The sequence below is a fragment of the Tachyglossus aculeatus genome, chromosome 2, assembly GCF_015852505.1.
Source record: "Tachyglossus aculeatus isolate mTacAcu1 chromosome 2, mTacAcu1.pri, whole genome shotgun sequence".
Classification (NCBI taxonomy): Eukaryota; Metazoa; Chordata; class Mammalia; order Monotremata; family Tachyglossidae; genus Tachyglossus; species Tachyglossus aculeatus.
In genome coordinates, this window is record NC_052067.1 from 46,221,518 (window position 1) to 46,248,001 (window position 26,484).

Consider the following 26,484-nt stretch of genomic DNA (forward strand, 5'->3'; position numbering starts at 1 on the left):
GAGGAGAGGAACTGCTCTCAGAGTTCCAGTCCCTTGGGCCCCAAGAAGCATCTGGATAATTTCACCAAAGTCCTCATTGATCCATCCATTTGTTAACCAGTCATATTTATTGAACACTTACAGTGTACGGAGCACTGGATTAAGCACTGAGCAGCATACAACTGAGAAAGTAAACACAGTCCTTGCCCTCTGGAAGTTTACCATCTGAGGGGACTTTCATTGTCAACTCTGTTGTACTCTCCCAAGCGCTTAGTACAGTAAGTGCTCAATAAATACGATTGAATGAATGGATGAATGAAAAGCAGTGTGGTGAGAAGCAGCATGGCATCATGAATAGAGCATAGGCCTGGAAGTCAGAAGGTCATAGGTTCTTGTCCCAGCTCCCTCATTTATCTGCTGTGTGACCTTGGGCATGTCACATCACTCCCTTCTCTGAGCCTCAGCTACCTCATCTGGAAAATGAGGAACGTGACCATAAGCCCCTTGTGGGATAGGGACTGTGTCCAACGATTAGTTGTATCCACCTCAGTGCTTAGCGCAGTGCCTGGCACAGAGTAAGTACTTAACAAATACCACAAGTATTGTTGTTATTATTATTATTATTATTATTAAAACTCCTTGTCACTGCAGCGAGCTGGAAGAAGAGAGGACAGAAGGGGACAGGTGAACTTAACACACCTCACTCTGAGTTTGGCCTAGTGGATAGAGCATGGGCCTGGAAGTCAGAAGCCCCTGGGTCCTAGTCCCGGCTCCGCCACTTGTCTCCTGTGTGACTTTGGGCAAGTCATGTAACTTGTCTGTGCCTCAGTTACCTCATCTGTAAAATGGAGATTAAGACTGTGAGCCCAATGTGGGACAGGGACTGTGTCCAAACTGAATAGTTTGTATTATTTACCCCACACTTAGAACGGTGCCTGACACTTAGTGTTTAACAAATAACCACAATTCTTCCTATTATTATAATATAATAGTACATAATGATATCATTATAATAAGAAGTATGATAAATGTGGTATTTGTTAAATGCTTACTGTGTGCCAGGTACTGTAATAATAATAATGATGGTATTTGTTAAGCAACGCACTCTTCTAAGCGCTGAGGAGGTTACAACATGATCAGCTTGTCCCATGGGGGACTCACAGTTTTAATCCCCATTTTACAGATGAGGTAACTGAGGCACAAAGAAGTGAAGTGATTTGCCCACAGTCACACAGCTGACATTTGGTGGAGCCGGGGTTTGAACCCATGACCTCTGACTCCAAAGCCTGTGTTCTTTCCACTGAGCCACGCTGCTTCTAAGTACTGGGTAGATACAAGATAATCAGGTCCTTACATGAGGCTAACAGTCTAAGGTAGGAGGGAGAACAGCTATTGAATCCCCAATTTATAGGTGAGGAAAACGAGGCACTGAGAAGTTAAGCAACTCACCCAAAGTCTTACAGCCGAGCCAGAATTTCTTTTTTTGATAGTATTTGTTAAGCACTTATTATGCCAGGCACTGTACTGAGTACTGGGGTAGATACAAGGTAACCAGGTTGGACATAGTCCATGTCCCACATGGGGTTCATGATCTTTATCTCCATTTTACAGATGAGGTTACTGAGGCACAGAGAAGTGAAGGGACTTGCCCAAGATCACACAGTAGACAAGTGGTGGAGTCGCTATCAGAACCCAGGTCTCCTGATAACCACTCCCGCCGTCTTTCCATTTTGGCTTCTTCACCGATGCTCAAGAATTTTGGTTTCACTTCTTGACTTTTCCACCAATTCAGATGTTTTCTCTTTCCCAATTGAGGAAACAATCAGATCATAAAGTATCTCAGTCACAAATTGAGTGTGTGTTAGAGTTGGGGGGAAGAAACAACCAAGGGAAACACCTGAAAAGGGGGGCTTGAATATGCAAGATTCCTGATAATCAAAAAGGCTGATCATCTCCATCTGAGGATTTTGAAGAGCTAGGTAAGGCTTCTGGTGTTTTTCATGACAAAAGGTTGTGTAAAAAGTCAGCTCAGGGAAGGAAACAGATTGACAATAAAGCTGAAGGAGCCTGTTTGAAATTCTGCCTCGATGGGTACAAAGTGATCTGTGACAGAAGTGGCAGGAGGAAGGGGGTGGGGTGTGTGTGTGTGTGTGTGTGTGTGTGTGTGTGTGCGCGCGCGTCTGTAGCAGAAAAGTCCTGGAACCCTGTTAGTTTACTGCATTTTCAAGTCCTGAAACTTTGCGTAGGGTCCACCATTAATAATAATAATAATGGTATTTGTTAAGTGTTTACTATGTGCCAGGCACTATACTAAGCACTGGGGTGGATCTAAGCAAATCAGGTTGGACAAAGTCCTGTCCCACGTGAGACTCACAGTCTCAATCCCCATTTTCCAGATGAGGTCACTGAGTCCCAGAGAAGCGAAATGACTTGTCCAGGGTCATCCAGTAGGCAAGCGGCAGAGCCAGGATTAGAACCCATGACCTTCTGAATTCCAGGCCCGGGCTCGAGCTCCAAGTAATTTCCCTCTGGAGTTTCCATTAATATTTGCACATAGAGCCCAGCCAGAGCAAGTCCTCTCTGCCTGTCCATCTGGCACCAGAACTGACAACAGAAGGCTCGGTCTATCAGGTTTCAGGAAACTCGATCCCCCTGGCTTGGGGCCTGTGGCAGGATTGCACTTAGTGATGCACAGAAGATGCCTCTCTAATCACGGCCCTTTCCTCACCCCGAGGCCTGTTTCCCTAAGTGATCAGCTAGAGATATTTCCTGATCCACCCTGTCTTTGGGGAGATGGGAGGGGGGTAGTGGAGTCCTACGTGCTCTTTGTGAGAATTATCATAATGCTGTTTTGTATCTCCCTGCAGTTGAAGATAAAGAAGCAGCATAGCATAGTGGATAGAGCCTGGGACTGGAAGTCAGAAGGTTGTGGGTTCTAATCTCGCCTCTGCCTCTTCTCTGCAGTGTGCCCTTGGGCAAATCACTTCTCTTCTCTGGGCCTCAGTGACCTCATCTGAAAAATGGGGATTGAGGCTGTGAGCCCCACTTGGGAAAGGGACTGCGTCCAACCTGATTTGCTTGCATCCACCCCAGACAGGGAGAATTCACCTCAGGTCTGGATGAAGCCCTCTCAGATGGAATGAGGTCATCGGTGAACAGATGGAGCCGGGCTATTACAATCACCGGGGGACGATGGATCAGTGCCTGGGAAGGTATTTTGCTTTCCATCAATAAAGCGGTTCCTTACTCCAGGGACCGGGGAAGGAGAGACGTTAAAATTCATTATAGGTACCTGAAGGAATTTAGTAAAACGGTATGGACATGAGTGCTGTGTTATAAAGGAAGGAGTTAGTAAATAACTCCTCTAGACTGTAAGCTCATTGTGGGCAGGGAATGTGTCTGTATATTTTTGTATTGTACTCTCCCAAGCGCTTAGTACAGTGCTCTGCACACAGTACGTTCTCAATAAATATGATTGAATGAATGAATGAACTTGCCCATGGTTACACAGCAGACAAGTTTTGGAGCTGGGATTAGTGGCCAGATTCCCTATTTCTTTTCCTTCTTCTTCAGTGGTATTTGTTAAATTCATTCAATCATATTTATTGAGTGCTTACTGTGTGCAGAGCACTGTACTAAGAGCTTACTATTAGTACTTAAGTGCTTACTTTGTGCCAAGCACTGTACTAAGGAGTGGGGAAGATACAAGATAATCAGATTGGACACAATCTCTGTCCCACATGGGGCTCACAGTCTAAGTAGGAGGGAGAACAGGAATTGAATTCTGGATTCGAATCCAGGCTCTGCCATTCATTCATTCATTCATTCAATCGTATTTATTGAGCGCTTACTGTGTGCAGAGCACTGTACTAAGCGCTTGGGAAGTACAAGTTGGCAACATATAGAGACGGTCCCTATCCAACAGTGGGCTCACAGCCTAGAAGGGGGAGGCAGACAACAAAACAAAACATATTAACTAAATAAAATAAATAGAATAGTAAATATGTACAAGTAAAATAAATAAATAAATAGTGTAATAAATACGTACAAACATACATACATATATACAGGTGCTGTGGGGAGGGGAAGGAGATAAGGTGGGGGAATGGGGAGGGGGAGGACGGGGAGAGGAAGGAGGGGAAAACTTTTATGACCTCCCCATGGAGGAATCAAACCCATGTCTCCTGGGTGACAGGCAGGGATACTCACCACTATAGTAAGGAGGAACTTATCAGCCACTTATCAGCCACTGCCACTTATCAGCTGTTTGACTTTGGGCAAATCACTTAACTTCTCTGTGCCTCAGTTACCTCATCTGTAAAATGGGGATTAAGACTGTGAACCCCAGGTAGGATAACCTGATTATCTTGTATCTACCCCAGAGCTTGGAACAGTGCTTGACACACAATAAGTGCATAACAAATACCATCATAATTATTATTATTGCTATTGGTCTGTAAACTAATCCTCTAGACTGTAATCTCGCTGTGGGCAGGGAACGTATCTGTTACATTGTTGCACTGTACTCTTCCAAACACTCTGTGTAGTGCTCTGCACACACTAAGTGCTCAACAAATATGATTGATTGAGGAAACTGAGGCCCAGCAAAGGCAAGTGACTTACCCAAAAATCACACAGCTGAGTGGCAGGGACAGGATAAGAATCCAGGTCCTCTGACTCCCAGGCCTGTGCTCTTTCCATTAGACCAAACTGTTTCTTCTCAAGTATTTATTCATTCATTCATTCGACTGTATTTACTAAGCACATACTGTGTGAAGTCCTTTGTTTTATGGCATTTGTTAAGTGCTTACTGTGCTCCAGGCACTCCACTAAGCACTGTGGTGAATACAAGCTAATCAGGTTGGACATGTCCCACATGGGACTCAGAGGCTAAACCCTCATTTTACAGATAAGGGAACTGAGGTCTGGAGAAGTAAAGTGATTTGTCCAAGGTCACACAGCACTTCAAAGCACTCAATCATCTTGCCCCCTCTTAGCTCACCTCACAACTCTCCTACTACAACCTAGCCCTCACACTTTGCTCCGCTAATGCTAACCTTCTCATTGTATCTCCATCTCATCTAGCCCACCGCTGATCTCCAGCCTATGTCCTGCCTCTGGCCTGGAATGCCCTCCTTCCTCAAATCTGACAGACAATTATGATCTCCAGCCTATGTCCTGCCTCTGGCCTGGAATGTTCTCCTTCCTCAAATCTGACAGACAATTACTCTCCCTCACTTCAAAGCCTTATTGAAGGCACATCTCCTCCAAGAGGCTTTCCCAGACTAAGCTCTCACTTCCGCTTTTCCCACTCCCTTCTGCATCACACTTATTTACACCCTTTATTCACCCCTTGCTGCTCCCGCCCCCAGCCCCAAAGCACTTTTGTACATATCTGTAAGATATTTATTCATTAATGTCTGTCTTCCCTTTAAACTGTAAGCCAGTTGTGGGCAGGGAGTATGTTTACCAACTAAGATTGTTATATTGTACTCACCTAAGTTCTTAGTAAAGTGCTCTTCACACAATAAGAGCTCAATAAATAAGATTGATTGGTTGATTAGAAAGAACTAGGACGTTAATTTCAGCTTTTGCAAATAGCGCCAGAGTCTCTGAATAGCAAGTAGGAGCCAGGAGGTGGAGGAACTGGGAGAAGAACTGAGTTTGTCTCTTATGCTGTTTAAATATTTTTATTATTTCATTCCTTCCAACAATAATAATGATGGCATTTATTAAGCACTTACTATGTGCAAAGCACTGTTCTAAGCGTTGGCACTGTTCCAATGTGACTGTTTTAAGTCCTTTACATCACCTTTATTCATAAACTGTGAGCCCCTCAAAGGGTGGAGATTCAAGTTTACCACATGGAAGAAGCCAATCTTAAATCACTTCTGTATTTTGACCAAGAAAACTCTATGGATTCACTACCAGAACGATTGCAGAGGGAGGTGGGGCATTCTGGGAGAGACATGTCCGTGGTGCCACTTTGGGTTGAAGACAACTCGAAAGCATAAGAGAAGACAAGGCAAGAAACCCTCAAGGAACAGGGGCTGTGTCTATTGCCCACGTGTGTAACTCTTTCTGCAAACAGTAAGCACCCAGTAAGTGATCTCTGGGCATTTGATTTTCATCCCACCCTCAACCCTACAGAACTTATGTACTTATCTTTACATTACACATTCTAAATTACTTATTCATATTAATGTCTGTCTCCCCCTCTAGACTGTAAGCTCATTGTGGGTAGGGAACCTATCTGCAAATTCTGTTGCATTGTACTTTCCCAAGCACTTGATACAGCACTTTGCACATAGTAAGCACTCAATAGATTGATTGATTGATTGGTCTCTAATGAAAGACAATTCACTGAACTGTAACTGAGTCCTTTCGAGCCATAAAGGTAAGATAGCACAAGTGCAAGACACAGTATTGAGAACAACGGGAGGATTTCCTTTTTTTATATTTGATAGAAATATCCTTGAGCAATCTCTATTCTGCAAAATGCTTCCTGATTTTGCCCTCATTTCATAACCACCTAGTAGTGCTGGGAAATTCTGCCTTTGTTCTTTAAGCTTCACACACTGTTGAAAGTTAAAATATCTTGGACCATTCAATTAGAGGTTCGTGAAACACTCTTTGTTCATGTGGAAAGGCTAAAACCCTCCTGTGTGTCCCTTAGTTGCTTTTGGGCAGATACTTTGCCTTTTACTTTTATTGGACGATCATAAGCATTCAGTACAGTGCTCTATGCCCAGTAATAATAATAATAATGATGAGGGTATTTGTCAAAGCATGTGTCAGACTGTGAGCCTGTTGTTGGGCAGGGACCCTCTCTATATGTTGCCAACTTGTATTTCCCAAGCGCTTAATACAGTGCTCTGCACACAGTAAGCGCTCAATAAATATGATTGAATGAATGAATGCCAAGCACTGTTCTAAGCACTGGCGTAGATACAGGGTAATCAGATTGTCCCACATGGGGTTCACAGTTTTAATCCCCATTTTACAGATGAGGTAACTGAGGCACAGAGAAGTTAAATGATTTGCCCAAAATCACACAGCCTATAAGTGGCAGAGCTGGAATTAGAACTCACAACCTCTGACTCCCAAGCCAGGTCTTTTTCCATGGAGCCACGCTGCAGTAGAGAAACAGCGTGGCCTAATGGATAGAGCCCTGGCCTGGGAGTCAGAAGGACCTAGGTTCTAACTCTGGCTCCACCACTTGTCAGCTGTGTGACTTTGGGCAAGTCACTTCACTTCTCTGTACCTCAGTTACCTCATCTGGAAAACGAGGTTTAAGACTTTGAGCCCTGTGTGGGACAGGAACTGTGTCCAAACCAATTTGCTTGCATTCACCCTAGCTTAGTACAGAGCCTGGCACACAGTAAGTGCTTAACAAATACCACAATAATTTTATTATAGACAACCAATACAGCACAAAGCACCTAGTAGACCTTGACTGTCCAGGGGTAGATCTAAAGAGCAGTCCACCTGAGGGAGAAGCCTGGCCACCCAAACCTGAATTGATTCTAGTGGAGCTTCTTTGGCTTAGTACAGTGCATTGCACCCAGTGAGTGCTCAATAAATAGCATTGCTAATACTAATAAAGTGCTCTGCACATCACAGACTCTCAGTTGTGTTCCCCACACAGTAAACTGCCCAGGACAATGTTCTCTACTCAGTCCAGAACAATTCCCCACATATGGGAGGCAGGCAGCACAGAAAGATGATCAGAACAGTACTCTGACCATAGTCGATGTCCAATAAAGTGCTTCATTCATTCATTCATTCAATCGTATTTATTGAGTGCTTACTGTATGCAGAGCACTGTACTAAGTGCTTGGAAAGTACAAGTTGGCAACATATAGATACGGTCCCTACCCAACAATGGGCTCACAGTCTAGAAGGAGCAGACGGACAACAAAACAAAACACATGAACAGGTGTCAAGTCATAAGAATAAATAGAAGTAAAGCTAGATGCACATCATTAACAAAATAAAATAAATAGAATAGTAAATATGTACAAGTAAAATAGAGTAATAAATATGTACAAACATATGTACAGGTGCTGTGAGGAGGGGAAGGAGGCAGGGCAGGGGGGGATGGGGAGGGGGAGAGGAAGGTGGGGACTCAGTCTGGGAAGGCCTCTTGGAGGAGGTGAGCTCTCAGGAGAGCTTTGAAGGGAGGAAGAGAGCTAGCTTGGTGTATGTGCAGAGGGAGGGTATTGCAGGCCAGGGGGAGGACGTGGGCCGGGGGTCGACGACGGGACAGGCTTCAACACATGGGTAGGTAACCAGTACAGTACTCTTGGCAAACAGTAAGATGCTCAGGACAGTTTCTGAACAGAGTAACCTGTAAAATAGGGATTGCATACATGTTCTCCCTCTCTCCGACTGTGAGTCTCATGTGGGGCAGGGTTTGTGTCCGACCTGAGCATTTTGTATCTACCCCAGTGCTTAGTTCAATGTTCAGTACATAGTAAGTACTTAGCAAACACCTCTGCACACAGTAGATGTTCAATAAACACAAGCCGGAAAGGTTTTTTTTTTTTTTCCTTCAACCGCTAGCTGGGACATTTCTCTTGCATGACAGTGCTGAGGCTAGAGGTTGCAGGACAACTATAAGCTGGTTTCAGAGTGAGAAATATGGCATTTGGGTTCTATTCAGACACAGGATATTTCTGATCAACTAGGAAAACTGGAAGCTTCTTTGAGGATGGCAAACAAGTACTTATTTTCCTGAAGTTAGCCATGGTGAAAAAAGATTCTTCGAGTCCAAGCACAGAGCTAGCAGTGAGAAGATGCAGCAACCTTTAACTGTAGTATCCTAAACCATCTCACCCAGGACTGTGACGGGGTAATTGTAAAGTCAATTTATGAGGCAATTGAAAAATATGAGTTATCTAAAGTTTCATACCGCGCAGGTTTATTCTAATTGAATCCTCCCCAGTTGATTTAAAATCTAAATTACCCTCCTAATTAATGTTATATATTTGATTTGAAAACAAATTATAATCAACTCTGTGAGCTGTTGAGAGAAAAGTCAGTCAATTAGGGTGCTTAAGAGCTAAGATTCTTCACTCCCCTCGCCGAGAAACATTCCTGCAAGGCCGCCTATTTTTGTGACCAGTGAAACAAACTCTGTCGGATCATGGCAGTCCATTCAAAAGGGATGACATAAAGAGTGGCGGTCCATTCAAAAGGGAGGACATAAAGAGTGGACCATCTTAATCACGGCTGAAATCCCCTTACCTTCACCGTGGCTCTGGACCCCTCCCCACAGAGGGATCGTGAGTTTGAGACAGCTCCTATTCCCCAAGCCCCACCAGAGGGGTCACAAACACAGAAGCATTCTCACACCTCCCCACTCACACACACATACAGGCTTCTTTCTTTCTCCCTCTCTCTCCTCTCTCCCTTTCCTTCTCTCTCTCCCCCCTCACTCATCTCTCCTCTCTCTCTCCTTCTCTCCCTCTCCTTCTGTCCCTCTGTTCTCCTCTCTCCTACATTCTCTCTCCTTCTCTCTCTCTCTTTCTCACCCTCCATCCCTCTCTCTCCTTCTCTCTCTCTCTTTCTCACCCTCCCTCCCTCTCTCTCCTCTCTCCTACTCTCTCTTCTCTCTCCCCCCGCTCTCTCCCCTCCCTCTCTCTTTCTATCCTTCTCTCTCCTAATCGCTCTCCTACTCTCTCTCCTTCTATCTCTATCCTTATCTATCCTCTCTCTCCTTTACTCTCTACTACTCTCTCTCCTTCTCTCTCCTTTCTCTCTCCTCTCTCTCCTACTGTATCTCTTTCTCTCCTCTCTCTCTCTCTCTCTCTCTCTCTCTCTCTCTCTCTCTCTCTCTCTCTCTCTCTCCCTCTCTCTCTCTCTCTCCAAAAAAGTTATTGGCTTAGAAACTGGAACAACTTACCAACTGTGCAGAAAAGCTGGTAGGCAGGAAATAGGAGCTGAGCTGAGCGAGATAGAGCAGGCCCTTTCTGCTCTGCTGCTGTTGCTCTGACCTCCTGGTCTCCTTATCTAGGCGGCAGCAGCCCCGTTGCCATGGGGATGGGCTGGGTTTGGGGAGGACCAGGGCAAAGAGGGGATGCTGCGGGGGGAGGGGGGCTCAGCTGCCCTTTTAGCTCGCTCAAGAAGCAGGCTTTGATGATGTGGTGGCTGGCTCCAGGGGTGGTGAGGATTAGAGAACAGGACACATAAAAAAAACACCCAGGAGACCTCGCAAGCAATGAGACCCTCTGTGCTTTATAGGGCCCCAGGCAAAACTCGGGAAAAGGCAGGCATTATACCCAGAATGCTGCATCTCTCTGGCTTCTGGGAGGGTGACAATAGTTCAAATAACTGTGGTATTTGTTAAGCACTTACTACGTCCCAGGCACCCAACTAAGTGCAGGGGTGGACACATCCCAATCGAGTTGGACATGGTCCCTGTCCCACATGGGGCTTCTCTGAGGCCCAAAGAAGTGAAGTGACTTGCCCAAAGTCACCTAGCAGACAAATTGGCAGAGCTGGGATTAGAACCCATGACCTTCTGACTCTCAGGCCCGGGCTTTATCTACTGTGCCATGCTGCTTCTCTGACAGATTAGAAAGCAACTGACTAGACACCCCTCCTTCTTGGAAAGCACCCTGGGTGGACTTTCCTCTCCAACAAGTGTGTTTGCTAGTTATCATTGTCATTATTATTATTAATTGTTAATCGCTTGCCATTAACCAGGCACTGTACTAAGCTTGGGGTAGATACAAGCTAATTAGGTTGGACACAATCCCTGTCCCACGCGGGGCTCACAGTCTTAATACCCATTTTACAGATGAGATAAATGAGGCCCAGAGAAGTGTAGTGACTTGCCCAAAGTTACACAGCAGACACATGGTGGAGCCAAGATTAGAACCCAAGTTTTCTGACTCAGGCCTGTGCTCTATCCACTAGGCCAGGCTGCTTCTCATGCTAAGCATCAGCCTTCTCTCTGATCTCCCATCCTCGTGTCTCTCCCCACTTCAATCCATACTTCATGCTGCTGCCCAGATTGTCTTTGTCCAGAAACGCTCTGGGCATGTTACTGCCCTCCTCAAAAATCTCCAGTGGCTACCAATCAATCTGCACATCAGGCAGAAACTCCTCACCCTCGGCTTCAAGGCTCTCCTTGCCCCCTCCTACCTCACCTGCCTTCTCTCCTTCTACAGCCCAGCCCGCATGCTCCGCTCCTCTGCCGCTAATCTCCTCACTGTGCCTCGTTCTTGCCTGTCCCACCGTCGACCCCCGGCCCATGTCATCCCCCTGGCCTGGAATGCCCTCCCTCCACACATCCGCCAAGCTAGCTCTCTTCCTCCCTTCAAGGCCCTACTGAGAGCTCACCTCCTCCAGGAGGCCTTCCCAGACTGAGCCCCCTCCTTCCTCTCCCCCTCGCCCCCCCTCCATCCCCCCCAAATATTTAACAAGTACCACAATTATTGATGTCTTATTTTACAGACAATTGGAAGGCAGATACAAAATCAGCAAAAACTGGAAATTAGAGAGTGTCACTAAAGAAACAGCCTGATCAGGTAGTGATAAAGTTAGGAAAGATGCAGGTGGAAAAGAGATGGGCTTGATGCAATAGTCAAGCTTGGATCGCCATAGGAGCAGTTTGGATGGGAAGAGAAGGGGGGATTTTGGTGATGTTGTGAAGGTAGAACCAACAGGATTTGATAATAGATTGAATATGAGGGATTGAATGAGAGAGGTGAATGGCTTACAGTCTAAGAAGAAGAGGGAGAAGCAGTGGGGTCTAATGGATAGAGTACAGGCCTGGGAGTCAGAAGGACCTGGGTTCTAATCCTGACTCAACCACTTGACTGCTGTGTGACTGTGGGTAAATCACTTTACTTCTCCATGCCTTAGTTACCTCACTTGCAAAATGGGGATTAAGACTGTGAGCCCCACATAGGACATGTACTATGTCCAACCTGATTAGCTTATAGCTACCCCAGTGCTTAGTACAGTGCCTGACACATAAGTGCTTAAATACCACAGTTATTATTATTAAGACATATTGAATCCCCATTTTGCAGACGAGGTCGTAGAGAAGTGAAGTGACTTCCCAAAGACCCACAGCAGGTAAGTGGAGGAAGCAGGATTAGAACACAGGTCCTCTGAATCCAAGGCCCAGACTCTTTCCACTAGGTCATGCTGTTTCCCTCATCTATAAAATGGGGATTCAGACTGTGAGCTCCACACATGACACAGACTGTGTCCAACCTGGTTCACTTGTATCTTTCCCAGCACTTAGTAGAGTGCCTGTGATATAGTCAGTGCTTAACAGATACCATTCAAAAAAAAGTAAGGGCTCAATAAATACCTCTGATGGATTGATTGGTTGATAATAGAGTTATTAGACATGATTCTTGATCTGAAACCTTTCACTTACCCTGCTGACCATTTAGTAATAATAGTCCCGTGACCCGTGAGATTTAGGTTTGGGTGAAAATGCCAAGTAAGATTTGGTTAGGTGTCCTCTGAGCAACCTGCCTTTGATTACTACAACCTATTACAACGCAGCCCATACACTTCACTCCTCTAATGCTAACCTTCTCACTGTACCTCCATCTCATCGATCTCGCCACTGACATCTCTCCCACATCCTGCCTCTGGCCTGAAATGCCCTCCTGCCTCTTATCGGACAGAGAATTACGGTTGCCCCCTTCTAAGCCTTATTGAAGGCACATCTTCTCCAAGAGGCGTTACCTGTAAGCCCTCCTTTCCTCTTCCCCCACTCCCTTCTGTGTCACCCTGACTTACTCCCTTTGTTCATCCCCCCTTCCAGCCCCCCAGTGCTTATGACATATCTGCAATTTATTTCTATTTTATTTTTATTACTGTATTGTATTATTATTATTGTATTATTGTTATGAAAAATTTTATTTTATGTACATGTCCGTCTCTCCATCTAGACTGTAAGCTCGGTGTGGGCAGGCAATATGTCTGTTTATTGCCATATTGTACTTTCCCAAGCACTTAATACGGTGCTTTGCACACAGTATGCACTCAATAAATACAATTGAATGAATCAATGAATACACAAGCATCATAACAAGGGGAAAAGCCCAGCCTATGTACTGACCAATAGGCTGGAGTATAATAATAATTATGGTATTTGTTAAGCACTTACTATGTGCCAGGTACTGTACTAAGTGCTGGGGTAGATACAAGCAAATCAGGTTGGGCACAGTGCACATCCCATATGGGGCTCACAGTCTTAATCCCCATTTTACGGATGAAGTAACTGAGGCACAGGGGAGTTAAGTGACTTGCCCAAGTCCACACAGCAGGCAAGTGAGTGCTTGCCACATATTAAAGGGCTTAACAAATATCAATTAAAAATTAATAACAAAGGTAACTAAGCTAAAACCACCTTGCATGTGGATCAGCTTGAATGGGGATGGAAAGCTCAATTTTCCAAAATCCTGGCTGGACTTCCAGACAGAATTCCAGCCACAGCCTGAGACCCTGAAGTCTGTTGTTATTTATTCTTTCAATCGTATTTATTGAGTGCTTACTCTTAGACTTCGGAGGGGGAATAGAGTCTCTGCTTAGACTTCTGGAAGCAGAAAACCTGGAGCCTAGCTAGGAGATGTTCAGTTAGGGAATTGACATCAGACAGATGGTTTGGGATGCAAATACCATCCAGTATTTATGGGGAATTCTAAGTGCAAGACGGAGTGAGCGGATTGATTTTTCCCTAAGGACCAACAAGGACTTTAAGGCTTGTTCGGTGGGGCTGTTATTCTTCTAGTACTCAGGAGCTAACACAGAATGAGGAATTCCACTATTGAATTAGAAGCAGCTTGGCCTGATGGAAAGAGCACAGGCCTGGGAGTCAGAGGCCCTGGGTTCTAAACTCTGCTCCAACCACTTGTCTCCTGTGTGACCTTGGACAAGTCACTTCACTTCTCTGTGCCTCAGTTCCCTTATCAGCAATATGGGGATTCAATGCCAGTTCTCCCTCCTACTTAGACTGTGAGCCCCTTGTGGGACCTGAATATCAGAGAAGCAGCGTGGATCAGTGGAAAGAGCATGGGCTTGGGAGTCAGAGGTCATGGGTTCTAATCCCGGCTCCGCTGTCAGCTGTGTGACTTTGAGCAAGTCACTTAACTTCACTGTACCTCAGTTCCCTCATCTGTAAAATGGGGATTAAGATTGTGAGCCCCATGTGGGACAACCTGATCACCTTGTATCCCCCCAGTGCTTAGAACAGTGCTTTGCACATAGTAAGCACAGTGCTTTGCACATAGTAAGCATTTAACAAATACCATCATTATATCCGGCACTTAGAACACTGCTTTGCACATAATAAGTGCTTAACAAATACGATCATTATTATTACCTTATATCCACCCCAGCGCTTAGTACAGGTTTTGGCACATAATCAGTGCTTTATTCACTCATTCAGACATACTTATTGAGTGCTTACAGTGTGTGGAGCATTGTACTTAGTGCTTGGAAGGGTACAATACAACAATAGACAGACACATTCCCTGCCCACAGTAAATACCATTATTGTTATTATTATTATTATGGCTTAGACAACCGGTGTTCATTCAGATCCTGTACCAAGAATTCCTTTCTTCCACTCATTTCACTTTGGAGGCTCAGTTTCTGTTATCCGACATTCTTTTCTTCCACTCATTTCAGTTTGGAGGCCCAGTTTCCATTAGCCAGTGGTTTCTTTGGGAGCTCAGCCAAAGTATAAGTCCACTGGCTATTGATGTCATCAACAAAGCTGTCAGGGACACAAAAAAAGACTGAAGGCCACAGGCAATAAAGAGGGCTGTTTTTAAAGAGCCTCTCACCTCTGAATTCCTCCTTTCATTGTTGTTGAGGAATAAAGTGAGGGCCCTTTCTGTGATGATGCTTATTGTGTTAGTAGCCACTTCACGACACCTGAAATAGCCCTTCAGCTGAGCCCTAATCTGGACCCCATTCATTGGCTTCTTTCCTAAAAATCACGATGACATTTCCGGACAATGTTGACATGAATAAGTAGAGATGCAAAGGTATCTGGGACAGGGTGATGGTCCTTCTGCAGCCAGAATTTTGACTATCTACCCTAGTCTTCTGGGTGACCTTAGTCATCACTTAACTTCTCTGGGCCTCAGTGACCTCATCTGTAAAATGGGGATTGAGACTGTGAGCCCCATGTGGGACAGGGACTGCGTCCAACCTGATTTGCTCGTATCCATCCCAGTGCTTAGTATAATGCCTGGCACATTGTAAGCGCTTAACAAATACCACAACTATTATTATTATTATTGCTACCCTGGCCTGTGTGCACTGGCATTGGACAATGGATTGTCTGAAAGTCTGGACCCAAGAAGAACTAATATTTAACAGTAATAGTATTTATTATTAATTATTATTTCCCCTCTAGATTGTAAATTCATTATGAGCAGAAAACCTGTTTACCAACTCTGCTATATCTTTGTCATCATCATCATCATATTTGATATTCACCCCATGCTTACCCCACTGCTCTTATGTACATCTCTTTAAAGTGTATATTATAAATGATCTATTTATTCATGTTAATGTCTGACTCCCCATCTCATTATGGACAGGATATGTATCTGCTTATTTTGTTGTACTCTCCCAAGCACTTAGTGCAGTGCTCTGCACATAGTAAAATGCTTAATCAATAAGATTGATTGATGAATGATATTGATTGAGTGCTATGTGCAGAACATTGTACTAAGCACTTGGGAGAGTATAATACAACACTACTGGCAGACACATTCCCATGTACTAAACAGTTCTCTGTATACGGTAATCACTCAATAAATAGCATTGATTGATTGAGCACTTACTGTGTTCAGAGCACTGTACTTAGTGCTGGGAGAGAATACATATGTGGGAATCAGGCATGGTTCCTGTCCCTCGGGGGGTGGGGTGGGGGGTGCTCACAATAGGAGAATTGCTAAAGTAAGGAGGGACTGAAAATTCCTTGGTCTTTCCAACTGGTGTGAGGTGATTTGTGAAAGGAAGTCTGGAAGACCTCAGAGGAATCTGGAAAGCAGTACTGAGAGTCCAGGAAAACTGCAATCAGTGTTATTTCTCAAATAGATTGTTCATTCATTCATTCATTCAATCATATTTATTGAGGGCTTACTGTATGCAGAGCACTGTACTAAGTGCTTGGGACAGTACAGTAGACTAAATTTCTTCTTCTTCCAGATTGGGGTGAGGTTATTTGGAAAAAGAGAAACAAGAAGACCCCAGAGAAAGCTGGAGAGCAGAACAAAGGCACCCAGGAGAACCGAGATCAGTGTTATTTATTGAGCGATTATTGTGTGCTCAGTGCTGTACTACGCACTTGGGAAAGCACAAAAGAGTAGTTAATCAAGATCCCTGCCCTCAGAAAGCTTAAAATCTAGTGGGGACATTCAAGCATTTGCCCTTTGGGCTTGGGGGAAGTCAATGAAAATCACAATTTCGAGTTCCTGATCCATTTTCGTCCTACTCTTCAAGCTGTCACTAGTTTTTCACATCAAACTATCAGGAAAATTGAATTGTGTTTAGTGTGCCTGTCTCCTTGTAGTCTCTCTCTCCCTCTCTGCTGTCTGTTTTCCTTTCCTCTAGATGTTCTCTGAATCTCTCCCATCTCTCCCATCCGAATTTTCCTCCCCTGTCAGATTCCCTTCAACCTTCTTAAGAGAAGTAACGTGGCCTAGTGGGTAGAGCACAGGTCTGGGTTCTAATTCCGGCTCCACCACTTGTCTGCTAGGTGCCCTTGGGCAAGTCACTTTGTGTTTCTGTGCCTCAGTTCCCTCATCCGGAAAATGGGGATTAAGAGTGTGAGTTCCACCTGGGACATGGACTAGGTTATTTCTACCCCAGCGCTTAATCCAATGCCTGGCACATAGTAAGTGCTTGAAAAATACCATAAAAAAAAAAACAGTCAGATAAGTTCCAGAGATACAAGGTCTGTAAACAGAGCTACCAGAGTGAAGGTTTCTGGGGATGAGCAACATTCTTTGTGACATCATTAGTGGGAAGAGGCAGGGAGAAGGTAGAATGTGGTTGCTCCCTCTGGGAAAGAAGAGAATTGCCAATTACCCATAAGCCACCAGGGAACACCGGCTGGAATACTGGGAGTCATGGAACACTTTTCCGATAACACGAGCCTTGGGTGTGTGAAACTCAAGGACACAAGGGCAAAAGCCATGGAGAGCGTACTCAAGTCTTGCCATGAAGCATGCAATGCCCAGCGGAAAGAGCATGGACCTGGGAGGCAGAGGACCTGGGTTCTAATCCCAGCTCTGTTGCTTGCTTGCTATGTGACCTTGGGCAAGTCATTTAAATTCTATGTGCCTCAGTTTCCTCATCTGTAAAATGGGGACTTCGTACCTATTCTCACCTTCCTACTTGGACTGAGAGCCCCATCTAACCTGATGGTCTTCTATCTACCCTAGAGCTTAGTAGGGGTGTAACTAGTAAGTGCTTAATAAACACAACTATTAAGAGTGTTTATTATTATTATATTATTAATACAGAGTATCATTGTATTATTATATATTATAACAACTGTTATTGTTCAAAAACAATGAACCTCTTTCCCAGTGAGAAATTAACTGGTCCCCGTAAGCTCATTATGGGCAGGGAATGGGACTGTTTGTTGTTGTATTATACTCTCCCAAGTGTAGTGCTCTGCACACTGAAAATGCTCAATAAATACGATTGAATGAATGGTCCAACCCCATTTTCTGGAGCCCTTTGTGAAAGCAGGCACTAAGCAGTGAAGAGAGGGAGTCTGATTCATTCATTCAATCATTCAATTATATTCATTGAGCATTTACTATTTGCAAAGCACTATACTAAGCACTTGGATGGAGATGAATGGATCTAGCTGGCTTATGACATTCTCCTAGATCTATGCTCTCTCCCAAAATGGTTTCTGAAGCTGATTCCCACTTAACGTGGTTTCCTGGGACATTTCAGAAACAAATAGAGCAGGTCTCTTTATTTGGGAGGAATTGCCACTTGGGAAACTGGCAATGGTATTTATTGAGAGCTTATTGTGTGGAGCACTGTACTTAGCGCTCTTATCTAAACCATCCTACTCTCCCTCCCCTTTGCATTGCTTGTGCTCTTGGACCTGTATCCCTGAAGCACTTTGAAACTCGGCCCATCCCCACAGGACTTGTGTACTTATCCTTATATTCTGAGAAGCAGCATGGCCTAGTGGAAAGGTTCTAATCCCGGCTCTGCCACATGTCTGTTGTGTGACCTTGGTCAAGTCACTTCACTTCTCTGGGCCTCAGTTGTCTCATCTGTAAAATGGGGATCAAGATCGTGAGCCCCATGAGGGACATGGATTGTGTCCAACCTAATTAAATTAGGGATTTAATTTAACTAATTTAATTAGGGATTGCCTAATTAAACACTCAAGACACTCTCCTGATTGATTGAGACGGTGCACACTGAGGTATTAGTTTAGCCCAGTTTCACTCTGTGTAAAGCAATTTCAAATTGGGGGTTAATGAAAAGTGGCTCTGATATACCTGAACTACTTTTTCAAGTTTACAGTCCTTTAGACTGCATGTTCTTTGTGGGGAGGGAACATGTCTATCAACTGTTACATTGTACTCTCCCAAGCACTTAGTACAGTGCTGCACACATAATAAGTGCTCAATAAATATGACTGGCTGATTGATTTGTTATATCCATTTGAGCCCTCCTTGAGGGCAGATAACGTTTGGCTTGTTCTGATACCCTCGTGGTCGAATGGATAGATCACAGGCCTGGGAGTCAGAAGATCATGGGTTCTAATTCCAGCTCTGCCACTTGTCTGCTGTGTGGCCTTGGGCAAGTCACTTCACTTCTCTGTGCCTCAATTCCCTCATCTGTAAAATGGGGATTAAGACTGTGAGTTTATGCAGAGCAAGGATTGTGTCCAATCCAATTTGCTTGTATCCACCCCAGTGCTTAGTACAGTGCCTGGCCCATGGTAAGCATTTAACAAGTACCATAATTAATAATTATGAAGTGATTAGTATGAGGAGAATCACCTGATACTTACTAAATACCACTGATTAATTGATTGATTGATCTATGCATAAAAATGATTGGCAGGTTAAGTTCCTAAAGCCTAGCTCAGAGTATTCTTTTGATAATTTATCAAAAGTGTGATTTTATTGTAAAGCATTGCATTAAAACCCAATTGTCCATGGCATTGTGGAAGGGGGATTTATGGGATTTATACAAACTCTGAAGTGAGTTTGGATTATTGATTTATCAATTATGGGTAATCCAAACTCACTTCAGAATACATTTCCATTTCTTCTCCCCCTAAATATTTCAGTCAGCCTGCTCACAAACAGCAGTATGTATTGCATTGAACTCTATATTGTTTTCTCTTCCATGACCCCTTTCTGCTGGAGACCACCTGAGTGGTCACAAGGCCAACAAGGGACAGTTGAGGTAGGAAAAGATGTGGATAATCCATATTCAATCAGTCATTGCAGTAAGTGCTTACTGCATGCAGAGCATGGTACTAAGCTCTTGGAAGACTCCAAAAAACAGAACAAAATGGCTTTCTCCACAAAAGAGAGAGTCAGGTGATCCTCTTGGTCATTTAATAAAAAACCCCATTGGGTGTATGTCTTAAGCCTCCAATGGTCATTCCTTTGTCTTTGCACTGTCCTTCTGTCAATCAGTCAACCCATGGCATTCACTGAGTGCTTACTGTGTGCAAAGTACTGTACTCAGCCCTTGGGAGAAGAACAGAGTTTGTAGGCATATTCCCTGCCCACAAGGAGCTTCTAGTCATTAGCTTTAGTGTCCCTTGCTGAGGTAGGTTTATAGCCCAAGCAGTTCTGCGCATCGTATGTATAATAGTAGCGTAATAATTAGTAATAATTGTGGTATTTGTTAAGCACTTACTGTGTACCAGGCACAGTACTAATAGCTGGGTGTAGATACTAGCAAATCAGGTTGGACACAGTCCCTGCCCCATGTGGGGCTCAGGGCTCACAGTCTTAATCCCCATTTTACAGAGGAGGTAAATGAGGCCCAGAGAGGTGAAGTGACTTGCCCAAGGACACCCAACAGAGTGAAACAGGATTAGAACCCAGATCCTTCTGAGTCTATCCACTAGACCATGATGTTGTTCTAAGGGACCTGGGGTTGGGACCTTATAATAATAATAATAATTATAGTATTTCTTAAGCACTTATTATGTGCCAGACACTGTACTAAACCCTGGTATAGATATAAAATAATCAGGTTGGACCCAGCCCCTGTCCCACATGAGGCTCAGGAGACTGGCAAACAAATGATTAATTAGCACATTCAGGAAGTCTGTCCTTGAAAACAGCCCTAGATCCTCCCCTACCGCTCTCCATCATTTAATTAAGTGACCTTTTGCACTCTTGTTTCCATTTCCTTTCAACAACAGAACATGGACACAAAGCACTAAATCTCACCATTGGCTCCTCTCCCAGCCCCACCTTACCCACCACAAGCCATGGGGACACAAGCCCTCAAAAGCCCGAGTCATGTGGCCACCACCACACCTCGCTGACACCCTTGACTGAGCTGAATCTGCTTGGACAGAGTCGGGGGGATTGGGCTTGCTTCAAATCTGAGAGGCCAGGAGAAGAGTCTTGAGGAAAAAGGGGGTGGGAGGATCCAGTGGGAGAACAGGCATCTGGGGATATTGACTATGAATAATAATAATAATATTGATGATGGTATTTGTGAACATTACTATTCATTCAGTCATATTTATTGTGTGCTTACTGTGTGCAGAGCACTCAACTAAGTGCTTGGGAGAGTACACTACAACAGCACTGAGGTGAATACATGCAGATCAGGTTGGACACACTCCCTGGCCCACAGGGAGCTCAGAGTCTCAATTCCCATTTTCCAGATGAGGTAACTGAGGTACAGAGAAGTGAAGTGTCTTGCCCAAGGTCACACAGCAGACAAGAGGCGGAGCCGGGTTTAGAACTCCCAGGCATGTGCTCTATCAACTATACCATGCTGCTTCTCTATTAATAATATAATAATTTTGGTATTTGTTAAGCTCTATGTGCAAAGCACTGTTCTAAGTGCTGGGGAGGCTACAAGGTGATCAGGTTGTCCCATGTGGGGCTCACAATCTTAATCCCCATTTTACAGATGAGGTCACTGAGGCCCAGAGAAGTTAAGTGACTTGCCCAAAGTCACAAAGCTGACAAGTGGCGGAGCTGGGATTTGAACCCATGACCTCTGACTCCAAAGCCTAGGCTCTTACCACTGAGCCACACTGCTTCTCTATTGCTCTTTCCAGAGTGCTTAGTACAGTACTCTGCATGCAGTAAGGGCTCACTAAATACCAATGATGATAGTGATGATGATGATGATGATGATGTCATAATCTTCATTGGGGGGCTTGGTTTGAATGATATGGGGCAAGGAATATGTCTACCAACTCTGTTATAAATCATGATGGTATTTGTTAAGCTCTTACTATGTGCCAGGCCCTTTACTAAGCGCTAGGGTGGTTACCAGCAAATTGGGCTGAATAAGATCCCTGTCCCAAATGGGGCTCACACTCTCAATCCCCATTTTACAGATGAGGTCACTGAGGCACAGAGAAGTAAAGAGACTTGTTCAAGGTCACGCAGCAGAAAAGTGGCAGAGCCGGGATTAGAACCTTCTGACACCCAGGCCCCTGCTCTTAGTACAGTGCTCTGCACACAGTAAGCACTCAATAAATACCATTGAATGAATGAATGAATGCTCTCCACTACGCCATGCTGCTTCTCTACTATGCCAATGCTGCCTCTCTCATTGTACTCTCCCAAGCCCTTAGTATGGTACTCGGCATGTGGTAAGTGCCCAATCCATAAATTTGATTTTGGAGGCTGTATGGAAGGGGAGGAAGGGAGGAGATGGGAAGCCAAGGGATTTCAGAGCCTTGCTTAGTGTCAGGACAGAATGGCTGTTTCCCTAATCCAGCCTAACTGGCTTGACTGTCACAGAACTTACTATCAATAAATCAACCAAAGGTAAGTAAGCCCCTCAGTGTTAGCTACTGCCCAGTGGAGAAATTGGCCTGAGTGAATGAATATCCACAAAAGTGACCAAAGCATGGGAGAAAGAGGTCCGTGAAGAAAGAGACTAAAGCAGAAAAGACTGAAAGGGGCTGACTTTCTAACCTGCAAGAACACTTAGTTTCTCATCAACTTGTACTTCCCAAGTGCTTAGTACAGTGCTCTGCACACAGTAAGCACTCAATAAATATGACTGAATGAATGGATGAATGAGGCTGACCATCTGACCTCCAGAACAAATGGAGACCAAGCCAGAGGAAAGATAAGTCAATGAAAGCAGGAGGGACTACAGCTAGATATAAGGAAGGACCTCCTGACATCAAGATAGAGCCACTGAGAAACGTCTCTGAGTCTCTAAGCTTGATTCTTAAAGAAAGAGCAGACACCCATCTGCTCTGAATATCTTAATTTTTCACTTCACTGGTTACAGGGGGCTGGACCAGATGACCTTTTGAGGTCCTCTGCAGGTCTGGGTTTCTGAAATGTCTTTTCCTGAGTCGCAGCATCTGATTCCCCTTCATCCACTTGGCTCGATGGGTCTACGCCTAATGTCATAGATGGGGAAGGTCCAATCTGTCGGCTGTGGGGAGGGGTGGTAATTCCTTCAATCAGTTACTCTTGGACTGACCCTCTTGATCATGGGAGGGGCCTTCAATGGATCTTGCTTTGGATGTCTCTAAGGGACCAATATTTCCATCCGTTTCAAGCCCATCTCGGAAAAAAAAAGACGTTGCTTCAGAGCTGACAAAGAAGGAAGATGTCAAAATCGTGAAGACTTCCAGATGGGGTCTGTGGTGTTTTCCTCCTTCATTTGCCTCATGACCAAACAGACTCCTGAACGTTTTCCTCACCTGGGAAGAGGGAAAAAAGTGAGCCCTCAGTCATTGCCCGAAATCTGTGACCAATGACTTAAGCGTGGGAAGCTTTGTCAACTTTGTCAACTCTAGACTATAAACTCATCTCTAGACCGTAACCTTGCTTTGGGCAGGGAATATGTCTATAATATTGTTATTCTGTATTCCTCCAAGTGCTTAGTACAGTGCTCTGCACCCAGTAAGTGCTCAATAAATATGACTGATTGATTGATCAACTTGGAGCACTTGTGTACTTGGTTGCTTCCCTTCCCTGTGATTTATTCTATTGTCGGTCTTTCCTGCTAGCCATGAACTCTTCAAGAGCCCAGGATCACACAGCGGACAAGTGGTGGAGTGGAATTAGAATCTATGACCTACTGACTCTCAAGCCCTTGTGTTATCCACTAGGCCATGCTGCTTCTGTGCAGGTAAATGCTGTATCTTACCAGCAGAGAGAATCCCTATAAAGACTAAAATGAGCTCTAACCTTGTGCAGGTGACTGTAGGAATCCTTTCCCTCTCTGGACATGGCCGCTGACTTCCTGCCCACGGGAGTGTGGTCCCCATGGGTCAGGTGACAGACGTGGTCTTGGCCCTGCCTCAGGGGATGGGTGAGCCGGCTCCTCTACGCCTCGTCCCTCGTGATCAGAAGCTGGGTTCGGTGACCCTGAGGGCCCTGGCTGCTTCCCAGGGATTTCTGACGGAGGAGCCCGAATCTGCGTCTCGCTTTCTTCTCTCCAGTCGGGGAGGTGGAGGCTGGCTAAGAGTCGGGATTGTTCCTCTAGGAGTTGTTCAAGCTGCTGGGGGAAAAGCAGAATGAGCAAGAGCAAGGAAAACTGTCCCCGGCAACTCTCCCCCTATCTCTGGGGAGAATCATGTCCACGGGGATGGAATTTCTCCCCCTTGTATCCACCAGGGGGGTAGGTGGCAATGATGGAGGAGACCATAGAATGTCAGGAGACCCAGCCAGGGGAATAGGAAATGAAGATAAAGCTTCCCATTGCCCTCTGCCTCAGTTTTCTCGGTATAATTGGGCTCATAATCCTTGTCCCGTATCGACCCCATGGAAATGACGTGAGGATGAATTCACTAATGGTTGTGAAGGGCTTTGGATGCAGCCAAAGCAAGGCGCTACAAGTCAGGATCCTTGTTGTTGCCATATCCGAGAGGGGTTATTCTGTGGTTTGAGATGCCACCATGTCTGGGGGAAGCATCTGGGTTCTAATGCTCTGCACACAGTAAGCGCTCAATAAATACGATTGAATGAATGAATAATCCTGGCTCTACCCCTTGTCTGCTGTATTATCTTGGATAAGTCACTTAGTTTCTCTGGGTCTCAGATGAGGGATCTGTAAAACTATTATTACTATTATTGTTGTGGTACTTGTTAAACGCTTACTCTGTGCCAGGCACTGGACTAAGCGCTGGGGTAGATACAAGCAAATCATGTCAGACACATTCCTTGTCCCAAGTGGGGCTCATAGTCTTAATCCTCATTTTCCAGATGAAGTAACTGAGGCCCAGAGAATTTAACTGATTTGCCCAAAGTCACACCCAGACAAATGGCAAGGCTGGGATTAGAAGCCAGATCTTCCTCACTCCCAGGCTCATGCCCTAACCACTGGATCGCACTGCTTCTCCTTTTCTCGGAATTCCATCCCCAACAGCCGGATGAGGCTCCCCCATTCTCCGAACCATCAGGATCCCATCGCGGGTGAGCCGGGCCCGATTGTTCAGCTGGAACTCCAGTTCTGCCACCTCCTGCCGCACGGCCTGGCGAAGGGCCTGCAAGTACTGCCACTCCTCCCTGCAGGGGAATGACAGTGACAAAATGGCAGCGATTTCCCTTTACCTCAGAGCACCTGCCTCACCCCTCCAGGCCCAGGGTTCCCAGCCCCCCACATTCAATCTGGCATCTACATCTGGATGCTCTGCCAATATTTCCTCTCAGGTCTGGTGATCTGTTCTCAATGTTTTCAGCCCTATACGCAAATCCCAACCCCACCCTCAGCCCTCGACCCGGTCTTCTGTCCCCTGCCCTCACCCCCCGATAAAGCCACGAGGCTGAGGTAATGTGTTCCTGGGATTCCTACAATTCCCTGGGCCCCTTGAAAGTCAAACCCAGGAAAGAGGAAGAAGGGGGCCCAGGAAGTGCCTTCTGCAGGCTGGGCCAGAAGTGGGGGGCCAGTGCTCATTTCAACCGTGGCGGTCGTCTCTTGTTACCTTGCTTCATCTTCCATGGCCCCGGTAAAGATGGCTTGTTGGAGGGTAAAGTGCTGGTCAGCTTCATCCAGCTTTTCCCGGAAAGTCTGACACAAGTTCTTCATCACTGCCATGTCCTGTGAACAATAGTAGATAATAATAATAATGGCATTTGTTAAGTGCTTACCATGTGCCAAGCCCTGTTCTAAGCGTTGATGGTCAGGCCCCTGGTCTGAAGTGCCCCCACCAATCCCAGTAATAATGATAATAATGATTGTTGTAATTGTTAAGCACTTACTGTGTGCCAGGCACTGTACTAAACGCTGGGGTGGATAATAATAGTAATAATTTGGTATTTGTTAAACGCTATGTGCCAAGCATTGTTCTAAGCTCTGGGGGAGATACAAGGTAAGCCAGCAAATCAGGTTGGACACAGGCCCTGCTCCACATGGGGCTCCCAGTCTTAATCCCTATTTTCCAGTAGAGGTAACTGAAGCACAGAGAAGTGAAGTGACTTCCCCAAGGCTGCACAGAAGACAAGTGATGGAGTCGGGATTAGAATGCATGACCTTCTGACTCCCAGTTCAAGGTGCCCAACCATCTCTCAACATGCTGCCATTTTGTCTCCCCTATGTCCCCTCCTGGGTAGTCACTGAATGCAGGCTTCCCTTGGAAGTTAACCATCACAAAATCCACTTTCATAGCCTTAGGGAGCGGGTTTGACAGCTTTACATTTGAATTGCAAACAACTAGCCCAGTACCCATTGTGGACAGGCCTGGGTGTGTCTCTGGACCCCAACCCAAAAGCAGCATGCCCTAGCAGATAGAACATGGGCCTGGGAGTCAGAAGGATATAGGTTCTAATCCCATACCACCACTTCTCTCCTGGGTGACCCTAGGCAAGTTAATATTGGGCTCTTCCAATAGCTTAATATAGCAATTATAACCACTGATTGATTGATTGATTGATTGATTGATAATCAGTGTTGATCAGGTGTTGGTTTCTGCACCTTGACCCTTGGCAGTCATAGCTCCACAGAAGCACCGCAAACCACCCATTATAGCCTTTTAAGAGTTATTTAATCAGTCGATCAATTGGTCGTGTTTACTGAGCACTTACTGTGTGCAGAGCATTGTGGTAAGCACTGTCAGGAGGATCTGGGTTCTAATCCTTGGACAAGTTAGACCTTGGGCAAATCACATCACTTCTCTGTGCCTCATTTTCCTTATCTGTAAAGTGGGGATTAAGAGTGTGAGCCCCATGGGAGACAGGAACTGAGTCCAACCTGAATAGCTTGTATCTACCCCAGTGCTTAGAACAGTGCTTGGCTCATAATAAATGCTTAACAAGTACCATAATCATTATTATTATTATTACAATATAA

General features: G+C 45.1%; 2 protein-coding genes across 2 annotated transcripts in view; both read right to left on the minus strand.

Moving 5' to 3' along the window:
- The window catches only part of PPP1R17 (protein phosphatase 1 regulatory subunit 17), a 35,525-nt gene extending 15,022 nt beyond the window's left edge, over positions 1–20,503 (minus strand). Inside the window, exons 1-6 of the mRNA XM_038761953.1 lie at positions 20,459–20,503; positions 17,062–17,144; positions 16,401–16,479; positions 15,964–16,024; positions 14,802–14,947; positions 9,887–9,993 (exon numbers count right to left, since the gene is read on the minus strand). Of these exons, the coding sequence (XP_038617881.1) occupies positions 9,887–9,993; positions 14,802–14,947; positions 15,964–16,024; positions 16,401–16,479; positions 17,062–17,144; positions 20,459–20,503 (521 nt within the window). The remainder of the gene's footprint in view (positions 1–9,886; positions 9,994–14,801; positions 14,948–15,963; positions 16,025–16,400; positions 16,480–17,061; positions 17,145–20,458) is intronic.
- A 2,342-nt stretch (positions 20,504–22,845) lies between these two features.
- Positions 22,846–26,484, minus strand: part of ITPRID1 (ITPR interacting domain containing 1) — a 59,660-nt gene continuing 56,021 nt past the window's right edge. Inside the window, exons 10-13 of the mRNA XM_038759227.1 lie at positions 25,121–25,236; positions 24,593–24,704; positions 23,385–23,697; positions 22,846–22,894 (exon numbers count right to left, since the gene is read on the minus strand). Coding sequence (XP_038615155.1) covers positions 22,860–22,894; positions 23,385–23,697; positions 24,593–24,704; positions 25,121–25,236 — 576 coding nt within the window. The 3' untranslated portion in view covers positions 22,846–22,859. The remainder of the gene's footprint in view (positions 22,895–23,384; positions 23,698–24,592; positions 24,705–25,120; positions 25,237–26,484) is intronic.